The sequence below is a fragment of the Solanum tuberosum genome, unplaced genomic scaffold, assembly GCF_000226075.1.
Source record: "Solanum tuberosum cultivar DM 1-3 516 R44 unplaced genomic scaffold, SolTub_3.0 scf00458, whole genome shotgun sequence".
NCBI classification, from domain to species: Eukaryota; Viridiplantae; Streptophyta; class Magnoliopsida; order Solanales; family Solanaceae; genus Solanum; species Solanum tuberosum.
In genome coordinates, this window is record NW_006239378.1 from 276994 (window position 1) to 288099 (window position 11106).

The 11106-nt window shown below is 35.1% G+C and overlaps 1 protein-coding gene, 1 long non-coding RNA gene and 1 pseudogene across 2 annotated transcripts in view; all 3 read left to right on the forward strand.

The window, feature by feature from the left end:
• LOC102596512 (ATP-dependent helicase rhp16-like) overlaps positions 1-2816 on the forward strand; it is a 17342-nt pseudogene extending 14526 nt beyond the window's left edge.
• Positions 2817-3817: 1001 nt separating this feature from the next.
• The window catches only part of LOC102590390 (ATP-dependent helicase rhp16-like), a 14485-nt gene continuing 7196 nt past the window's right edge, over positions 3818-11106 (forward strand). Inside the window, exons 1-6 of the mRNA XM_015303600.1 lie at positions 3818-4872; positions 8253-9027; positions 9958-10021; positions 10111-10251; positions 10332-10417; positions 10743-10812. Coding sequence (XP_015159086.1) covers positions 4563-4872; positions 8253-9027; positions 9958-10021; positions 10111-10251; positions 10332-10417; positions 10743-10812 — 1446 coding nt within the window. The 5' untranslated portion in view covers positions 3818-4562. The remainder of the gene's footprint in view (positions 4873-8252; positions 9028-9957; positions 10022-10110; positions 10252-10331; positions 10418-10742; positions 10813-11106) is intronic.
• On the forward strand, positions 9307-10192 carry LOC102590624 (uncharacterized). Its single transcript, XR_001471829.1, has 4 exons — positions 9307-9639; positions 9723-9796; positions 9958-10021; positions 10111-10192. It is a non-coding gene; the product is annotated as an uncharacterized lncRNA (long non-coding RNA).

An 11106-nucleotide genomic window follows, 5' to 3' on the forward strand; every position in this document is an offset into this window, starting at 1 on the left:
GTTTGGGGGGTGTGGGGGGGGGGGGGGGGATTAGATTGAAAATGATAGTTTTTACTCCTTGGATATAAATTGATAAGAGCACAGGCTTCCTACCCTTCATTCTTTTTCTTTCAACTTCTTCTCGTTTTCCTTCCATTCCAACAACTTCCTCTTGCCATGGGGTTGATGTCCTTCTACTTTGGTTCTCTTGACCTGTCCCTACTCATGACCCTCATGATTTGGCCACACAATCTCTTTCCAATTTTCTTTTCGTGCAAAATTCATTTTCTGCTCTTTCCCATAGTCCTTTTTAATTGACAATAAATTTCTTATGTGTGCATATGAGTGTTCTGCAACTTCTTTTTGTATCTTCTGTTTATATCACTTTTCTGCTGTTATTTTGGTATTATTTTATCACTATAGTATTACATTGTTTTTGACTGGGTGGTTGGAAGATAACAATGGATAGTTAATACAATCTGGTCAAGGGGGTTATCACAAATAGTTGGTTGTCAAAATTTTGCTCAAATATGTAAAGTTGGAGTAAAGATTTGACTATGGAAGACTTAGTTGATGGGCATTCCCGCTTATCAGACAACTGCTAAAGGTTACTAAACATAGCTATTTGCTTAAATTGTTTTCTCATCCAAAAGCTAATATTTTGTGCTAATCTTTTTTCTGTGAACTAAATTTTGAAGTGGCTGCTTCTAGTTTTCTTGTCCTTCTATTATATGAGAGCAAATACCGACACTGTCCTTTTTTTTGCTTCGTTTGAACTTGCCTCCCATACATATTTTTGTCTTGCTATGGGTCATCAACCAAATTTGATTGCAGAAAATGTCTGACCAATGTCTTTCTTTAATCGGCAGGCAGCTGATCATCCTTACCTTGTGATGTACTCTAGAAAAGAATTGGCTAGTGGCAATAAAGAGGCTGGAGATGTTGAACAATCATGTGTCTTATGTCAGGATGCAGTGGAAGATCCAGTAGTGAGTTTGCACTCCTCTACCCACTCCCCTCCCCCATACCAAGAAATAGGAAAAGAGAGAGAAGAAAGGAATACCAAACATGTTACTCAGCTGAAGTTCAATTTTTGATAGCTCTCTCCTTTTCTGCATTTCTTAAGTTGTTTTTTTGCTTGGCCGTTCAAGGTCTAAGAACATCGAGCACCTTTCAATTGCTCAAATCCAGCCTGAATGTTGTATGTACACTCTTCAAATGCCATTCACTCTCTTTGGAATTCGAAAAATTGTTGTAGTTCTCATGAAGCGGATTAACATTTGGGATACTCTCTTTCTAGCAGCATAGACATGGAGATTTTATCAAAAGTACATCTAGTATACAGTCCTTATACATTAAACAGAGTCTTCTTTGAACTGTCCATCTCTTTTTGATTTTTGCAGGTTACTTGTTGTAGGCACGTGTTTTGCAGGGCGTGTATGATATATTTAGCTGAAGATGTGAGGGAAACGCCATGCCCTTCATGTACCAAACCCCTCACATTTGACTTCACTGGAAATAAAGATAAGGGAGATTCTAGTTCTAAACCTACTGTCAAAGGGTTTCGGTCCTCAAGTATATTGAACAAAATTCAGCTAGATAAATTCAAGACAAGCACTAAAATAGAAGCATTGGTATGCAATTGCATTCATCATATTCTCCTCAGCTTGCTTTTTTTCTTTGTCTTATGGGTTTATTTCCTTTTCACAAGGAAAGCAAGGGGTGTGAGCTCATGATCTTGTATTTCTTTCTCTGTGAACCGCTCTAAATTCTTCAGAAATAGCTCATTTTTTACTTTTATTGAATGTAGAAGGAAGAAATTAGCGACATGTTTGAAAGGGACGGTTCTGCAAAAGGAATAGTTTTTAGCCAGTTCACATCGTTTTTGGATCTGATACAGTATTCTCTTAATGTAAGACATAATGGTACTTTCTCCTTTCTACTTTCTCTTCTTTCCAGACTAACAAAAAAGAAGCTTGTGTTGTGTGTATTCAGCTGTGTGGCATCAATTGTGTTCAATTAGTTGGATCCATGTCTATTGCCGCAAGAGATGCTGCACTTAAAAGATTCACTGTGGATTCACATTGCAAGATATTGCTTATGAGCTTGAAAGCTGGAGGTGTTGGCTCATCTCTTGATCTTTGCTAGGTTTTCTTAATGGATCCTTGGTGGAATCCTGCAGTGGAGCAGCAAGCCCAAGATAGAGTCCATCGAATAGGGCAATATAAACCAGTCAAGTGTGTTTTGTATTTCTTCTGCTTTGGTGACCATTGAATAGAGCTTATTGTTGTTTTCGAATTTGCAGGATTGTGAGATTTGTGATGGAGAATACAATTGAAGAGTGAATCTTAGAATTACAAGAGAAGAAGAAATTACTTTTTGAAGGGCAAGTGTGTTTTTCTTATAGTCGTCTACATAGTATCATATATGTTCTGACAAAAATAAAGTATTTTGATGATTTTCCTTTGCATGTTGTTATTGTCAATCTTTTGTTAGATTCCTTCTTTGCTCCCTTCCTCCGCTCTTTCTCTTGAGAACCATTTTTCGCTAACTGTTTGTTTTTCCTCTGATTACAGGACAATTGGTGGTTCTTCAGAGGCCTTAGGAAAACTAACAACTGAGGACTTGATATCCCTGTTTTATTATCACTTTTGATATGTTCTATTTCTTCGGTTTGGCAAACCAATTGACATGTGCTTGTTCAGCTTCTAGCAAAATTTTGTACGAAGTGTTCTGACATTTGCTTTTATGTTGCATGGAGTTTGATCTGTCCAAAGAGTGTTTCTGTTGCTTCTGCATCTTAATTGATATGAATCACCTTCAACAGTCATTAGCTTCATCAATTGTTTTATTATTTCCTTCCATTTTAGCTTCACTTTCATGATAAAAAGTGCATCATAATCCATACCCTCAAGGCAATGTCATGGAAATGTGGATCCTTGCAAAATAACATTGGCATATGAAGTTCGTGGGCAGAAACAGAATTCTAGTAAAGATAATTAATCATCTGGTTGTCTGCATCATCCATCCATCTCTTTTGTTTCTTTTTGCTTGTCAATGTATGAATTGCATATAGAAAGCCATTTGGGAGTTCAAAGAATTAGCAAATTTACTTGAAAGGTTATTTAATGATGACTAGTTGTGAATAGGCAATATACTGCTGCAATGTATCAATATGTTAAAAGATCGCCATTGGTAATGCACCTTGATCTATTGGTGCTACTATGGTTTGTATTCATGAATGATCAGCCCGTGAGAAGATTCACACAAATAGTGTTGCTCATATAATTAATGATGAATCAACTAGGAAGTTTCTGCATTCAGTTAAAAGACTGGTGACATTCTGCTAACAACGCTATCCAACGATGAGATCCAAACATGTGGCTTCCAATAATGCCTATGCCTGCACAAGAAACTCTGTTTATTCTGTACGTTGATTTCCCCTTGCTGCAGTCTAAAGCGGTTTCCTTTTTCTCCTTGAAGTTGAAATGACTTCGAAGTTCTTTTATTAACTTCTTTTTGCTATTGAAATAATATAAAAGACTTGCAAAGGCAATTTGATGAAGTTGACATGAAAAAGTTTGTTCATATATATAGCTGAACCATGAGTACAACCATTTGCATCGTGACTTAAACTAACTCAACTTGCTGCACTGCATTAATAGACAATAATAACCTCAATTGGAACAAACTTTAGCTTTAACAATTTATTGAGCTAATGCGTTTGATTAAGCTTATATAAGTAATGGACATTTAAAATACACCCAAAAGATTTTCCATAATTTAAAATAAGAACACTTTATCGTGTGTTCAAATGCTCAATTAAAACAAGTCACAAATCAAGTATCTAAATGAAATTTACTAGTAAAAGTTTAAGGGTATCTCAATGTAATAAGCCAAACAAAAACTAATCAAAAGAGGCTAATAAGTTAAATCACGGGAGAACAGGATCCTGCCCTAGCACGTTACCAACCCCTTTCCAAAGAATCCGCACTGATTTTACGCCTCATTATTCTCATTCAGGCAATTCCGCGAACATCTAACCTGCAGCAGAAAACTTTGCGTTTGTGTTCACAAGTTAAAGACTGTCTCATCCTTACAAAATATAATGGGGATTCTAGTTCACATGCCATCATGCTAGATAATAAAAAGGGCGTGACGAATTTGGGGAAATATTTTTCTTCCCCCAAAATTCTCCATCATTTGAGTCATTAGCAGAAAGTACGAAGAAGATATTTCTCCTATTGCTGTCAAATTCCTTACCGGAGCTCCATATTGAAATGTTAACTAATGCTTTGAATAGTTGGTGTAATTGTTTAATTGAATTGATAATTCTTCGTGTATCTGAAATTCCTTTCAGCTCGTTACTGAAGAACAAAGGGATGAGGTTACAGATTCAGATGATGGACACCGTGCATAGATTTGATAACCTACAAAATGAGGACATCTTTGCTGAGGAATTTGTTTCAAGACACCTGTTGATGCGACTAGCAAAACAGAATCACATGACAATGTCAACAAGATCCAATAAACCAAAGAAAAAGTGATAGTGATGAACTATAAAGAGCTATTGGACATAATTGATGAAGAAGACGAGAAAAATACTCCATGTTACTTTAGGAAACCATTCTATCTTTTTAAGTATTTTGCATTACTTAAGCATGCTCTATGATGGTCATAGAACACCTTATTCTCTCTTGCTCTTATTTTCTTCATGGTTGTTAAAAGTAGAGGTTTTTAACCTTATTAGGATTGGCAAGATAAAGTCTAGCTCCCCTTGCTTGTACTTATTCCAATGGAGGATTTTTATATTTTTGTGCGGATATGAACAGGCTGGAACTCTGACTATTTTCACATTTTCACATTTTTGCTATGATCGCATGCCTACGGAAGGTACCAAGACAATGCTTTATAAATGCTTGATATGTGTGGAACCTTGAACATTCTTGATAATTGTAGTTAATGCTTGCATTCATGTTTTTGTTTTCTAATTGACTCTCTTTGCTGCTTCAATTTGAGTGAAAATAACATTTGCTCCTTGGATATAAATTGATAAGAGCAAAGGCTTTCTGCTCATTCTTTTTCTTTCAACTTCTTCTCATCTTCCTTTCTTTCTACCAAACTTCCAACTTCCTTTTCTTGCAAATATTCATTTTCTGCTTCTTCCCCATAGTGCTTTGGTTGACAATACATTTCTATCTGTGGATAGATATGAATGTTCTGCAACTTCTTTTATTTTTATCTTCTGTTTCATAGCCCTTTTCTTCTGTAATTTTTATAGGGATAAGGCACAAGTACCCCCTAAATTATGATCGAACTAGACTATGATCGAAATGTCAAAGACACACCTTAACTAAACTATGGTCCTATTACCCTTGAACTCATTTTTTTGTAATATTATACACCTTTTGACTTACGTGGCATACTCCATAACTTCACGTAGTTGAGGCGTGTCGAAGATGTTTGGATGCCACATATGCCAAAAAGGTGTACAAAATTACAAAAAAATGGAAAAATTACCTAAATGCACATCTTATTTTACCATAATCTCTAAAATTCCCTATCATTCAAAAAAATTTCAAAAATCTCCTCTCGGATACATCCCTCACCTATTTATCCGGATGCCTGCTAATGTATCTAGAAGTCCAGTGATGTATCCGGATGTCCTATCCCCTCTCTGATACATCCCTCACCTATGTATCCAGATGTCTGCTAATGTATCTTGAAGTCCAATGATGTATCCGAAATTCCAATGATGTATTCGAAATCCATAAATTTTAAGAGATTTTTGTAATTTGGAAAAGAATAGGGAAATAATGTAATTAGCTCTTAAGACTATGAGATTTATGTAAATTATACAAAAAAATAGGTTCTGGGGTAATAGGACCTTAGTTTAGTTAAGGTGTATCTCTAGAATTTCGGTCATAGTTTAGGGGATACTTGTGCCTTATTCCATTTTATATAAGCATTTTCTTGGTATAAATTCATCGCTGTAGTATTACATTGTTTTGGACTTAGTCTTGACTGATAACTTGGATGGTTGGATGTGTATTTGGAAGATAATAATGGATAGTTAATACAATTTGGTCAAGGGGGTTATAAAAAAAAGTTGATTGTCAAAAAGTAATCAATCTGTCACTGGATCAAATATGTAAAATCTGTGTAAAGATTGGACTAATTGAAGACTTATTTGATGTGTAGTCCAGCTTATCAGACAACTGCTGAAGGTTATTAAACATAGTTGTTTGCTTAAAATATTCCCATGTCAAAGCTAATATTTGTGCTTGTCTCTTTTTGTGAACTTAATTTTGAAGTATTTGTCTTACTATGATCATCAACTAAATTTGATTGTCTGACCAATGTCTTTCTTTAATGGGAAAATGCCCAAATATGCCATCAAACTTTGAAAAAAAGCTCATTTATGTCATACGTTAAAAGTTTGGCTTATCTATGTCATTGTCATTTGAGAAAAGACTCATCCATGTCATTATTTTTCAACTCTGGTTTTGCAAAATAATTTTTTACTTCAACAAGACCCCAAACAACTTTTAACACTTTTCAATTGGGGTTTTGGACGAAATATACTCTTTTTGCTTGTTCTTCCCCAAGAACACCAAGATCATAGGGAGAACATAAAAAACTCCCAAATTTCCAACTTCTTCAATTCTTCACAAAATCACCTCAAATTTCGGCCATGTCAAAAAAAAAAGAAGCCAAATTTCTAAAATCATTTGTCGAATTAAAAAAATCCTCCTGTATTATAAAAAATATTCCAAAAAAATGAAAATCAGTCCCAAAATTTCAAAAAATTGCTTTGATTCGTGTTTTCGTTGTTGTTTTTGACACTAGACCCTTGTTCCCTAGTGTTCTTTGAGTTTATGTTCAAAATTTCAAGTGATTTGAAGTTGTGGAGAAAATTTCACCATTTAAGGATGTTGAAGTTTTGAAAATTTAAAGAAATTTCAATTAAGTCATGTTGAATTAGGTTGAATTCGAGCTCAAAAGATATTGAGTTTTGGTATCTAGCTCGGAGGGAAGCTACTCTTGAAATTTTGAGAAAGCTGAAAATTTGGGAGTTTTTGATATTCTTCATGTGTTGTTGGTGTTATTGAGGAAAAAGAAGCAAAAAAAGTACACTTGATCCAAAAATCCCAATTAAAAAGTGTTGAAAGTTGTTTGGTTTGTTGAGGTAAAAATGGTTTTGCAAACCGGAGTAAAAAAAGAATGGCATGGATAAGCCTTTCCTCAAACGGTAATGACATAGATAAGCCAAACTTTTAACGGATTGCATAAATGAGCCTTTTCTCAAAGTTCGATGACATAGAATTGACAGTGAGTTGATCATCCTTACCTCATGAAGTTCTCTAGCATAGAATTGGCTATTGACAATATAGAGGCTAGAGATGTTGAACAATTGTGTGACTTATGTCATGATGTAGTGGAGGATATAGTAGTGAGTTTGTGAACCTTTATCCCCCCACCCCCCTAAACCAAGAAATGGGGTAAGGGAAAAGGGAAAGAAGAAGCGGAAAAAACAACACATCCAGAAACATGTTACTCCGCTGAACTTTAATTTGATAGCTCTCTCCATTTTGCATTTACTAAATCATTTTTGTGTTGACCATCAAGGTCCAAGAACTTCAAGAAACTTCCAATTGCCCATTGTCAATGTGAACTCTTTAAATGACATTTACTTGTGTTGAACGGTTTTAAATACTTTTTCCTTAAAATTACATCTAGATCAATTTCGAAATAGAACAGATTTGTTGGAAAGGACTTTTTTTGTTTCCTTTTTTTACTTGAATTCACCCAATAATATTTAAATGTATGATGTTCATTCTCAAAAAAAAAATAATTTAAATGTATGATGATAAACTTGGATGTCAATTTCTACACATCAAAAAAATGAGAAGCCCTGATTTCTCACTGCTTTCTGGAAAAATGAATCCTCCAATACCAGGTTCTTCTTCTTCGTCTTCTTAGTCTTCTTGTTTGTTTATCTTCTGAAGCTCTTGAATTTCTTGAAAGTTTGGTTGAAATCAAATGATTTTGAAATGACCCAAATGGAAAATAATGAATGACATGTAAAATTGGAATAGCATGAGAATGTTGTGCCCTAGCGATGAGCTGTTATCTTTAATTTTCTCATATTTTTAATTTATTGATGTCAAATTCCATAGGGGAGATCCATCTTGAAATACTAGCACCCATAAATGCTTTGAATAGTTTGCGTAATTTTCTAATTAAATTGATATTTGTTCATGTTATTGAAGATCAAATGGATGAAGATACGGATTCAGATCGTAGATACCGTGGCATGTTGCAAAGGATAACAATGAGGAAATATGAACGTGAGAGGATACAAAAGAGAAGAGGATTAATTTTGACATGGGAGATACTTGAACAAGAAATGGATGAATTCCTTCTGGAGAATTATTCAGATGATTTAGACTTGGAAATTCATAACGTTTCGTTTGCTGAAACTGCTGAGGCACCATCAGATTTGATCTTGCCACTATTGAGGTACCAAAAGGAGTGGTTGGCTTGGTCATTAAAGCAAGAAACTATATTCAAAGGGGGTATTCTTGCTGATGAAATGGGAATGGGGAAGACGGTTGAAGCCATAGCACTTGTGCTTGCTCAATGCGAATTAAAGAAAGCAACTAGTGGTTCCAGTATATTGTCGTCTTCACTCGGTACTTCCCAGGAACTCCCAACAGTAAAAGGAACTCCTGTTGTATGTCCTCTGATTGGAGAAATGGAATGGGTTCGCAAGATTGAACGTTGCACCACTAAAGGAAGCAACAAAACTCTTTTTTATCATGGCACCAATAGGGAGAAATGTATGTTCAAACTGGAGGAGTATGATTTTGTCATTACTACGTACTCCACTATCCAGGCTGACTATAAGCCAAAAAAGACAAAGAAGAACTGCAGTGTTGGTGAAGATGTGTCCAAGAGGAAGTCAGTTCTGCATTCAGTGAAGTGGGAACGTATCATTTTGGATGAGGCAAGTCATACATTCATAGATTCATGCATTAACTTTTTGTTTTCTTAACTTGGCATTTCCAGGTACATGGTGTTCATTTACTGTTTTTGCAATCTTTTTCAAGTAGATCATGTTAACTGCTGATTAATGTGCTAACAGCGATGTTGGTTATTAGAATGTGAAGAATCTTTTGGTGGTTAGGAAGAAACCTATACAGTTAACTGCTGAATTATGGAGAGTACCTCCATAATGTTTCAGCTATTAAGATACAGCATAATGTAAGAATATGGAATTTATCTCTGTCCTAAAGTTCATTGTTTGCTCAACTGCTAAACATGTGAAATTTCATCTTCAATTCTAGTTTGATCATTCGTTTCTATTTTCATGATGGATATGGACATTCTGTTCTCTCTGTTGTCCTTGAACACTGATGCATGTGGTTTGTAGTTTGTGCCTGGTCTAGCTGCTGAGAGTAGAACTCCTAAATTTCATATGACACCAGATATTTTATCTGAAATGTTCTTAACTGATTGAATGTCTATGACATAGGCTCATCATATCAAATCTGTACACAACAACTCCGCAAATGCGGTTCTTGCTTTAGAATCTTTCTATAAGTGGGCCTTAACTGGTACACCCCTGCAAAACTGCATGGGGAATTGTACTCATTTGTAAGTTAACTTTTGCTACTTTTAACTACATTTTCTTTACTTCTTTAGTTGTGAGGTTAATTAAATGCTTTACTTCTACTCAGGTCCGTTTCTTTCAAGTTATGCCTTGTGCTTGTTACTTTTGCGAAGATTGTAATTGCAGTGGACTTGATTTTAGGTAGACACAAAGATTCTTTTTTATATCCTTGTTCCTACCCCTGATGGTGAAATTCTCAATGGCTCAAAGTCTATTTTACTTTATATTGTTGTTATTTTGCTTCTCAATCAGTGTTACTTCTGAAACATCTTGTGCTGTCTGTCCTTTGATAAATTCTACAGCTTCTCCGATGTGTGCCCACAGTGCTCCCACCAACCTGCACGTCACTTCCTCTGGTGGAAGAAAGTAAGTTGATAATTAGTAATTTACATACTTTTGAAGTTTCATCTTATTGCTGACATAGTAAAGTTGAAATATCTTCTTCTTTTTTCTAGTATATTGAAAAACCATTAAAGTCATACGATAATGAAGGTACAGATGCGTTGGTGTGGTTGAAGTACAAAATTCTGAAAAGTCTATTGCTAAGACGTACCAAAAAAGAAAGAGCTGTTGATCTTGCACTTCCCACAAAGACTGTAAGTTCTGTTTGCACTAGTGCCGTGTGCTTCAATTCGATTAGAATCTTCTAACTGGTTCTGTTTTTGGGTTCATTCAGGCTATTGTGAGAAAAGATTCTTTGTATGATAGAGAATACGACTACTACAAGACATTGTACAATAGAAGCCGGGCACAGTTCGATATGTATGCCATCTCTCTGATATTTCATTTTCAAACTCGAGTTTTTCTTCCTTCATGTCCACTTTGCTTGTCTACATCTGCACCAATTTTCTAGCCCATTGTTTCTCTTCTTTTTTTTGTCGCTGTATCTTGTTTCCTACAATTTTTTGTTCTCATGTAGTTCTGGAACCCTTTGGGTTAGATTCTTGGCTTTTAACTTAAAGATCTTATACATCTTTTTGTTCCCATAAAATTTTTAATCATTTATGTCATTACCTTGCCAAAATGTAAAAAGGGAGCAAGGATATTTATATTTCTAGCTGCATCCACATATTTTATTTTGGTGCAGATATGTCCAGCTTGGAATTCTGACTAATTACTTTGGTCACATTTTGGCTATAATCACACGCCTACGTCAGGTACCAATAGTCCAAGACAATGCTCTATATATATGCTTGATATGTGTGAAACCTTGAACATTCTTGATTGTAATGGATGCTTGCATTCATCTTCTTATTTTTGTTTTCTAATTGACTCTTTTTATTGCTTCAATTTTTGAGTTTTTGGTTCTAAGCGTTCAAATCGATTTTATCCATTTTTTACTGGATTCAATGTAGTTTAGTGTATAAGCATATGTTTATCCTTTTGTCATTCAGGGTCATTTAATAGGTGGAATTAGTCATCCAGAATCACTGATTAAAATACTGTGTGTG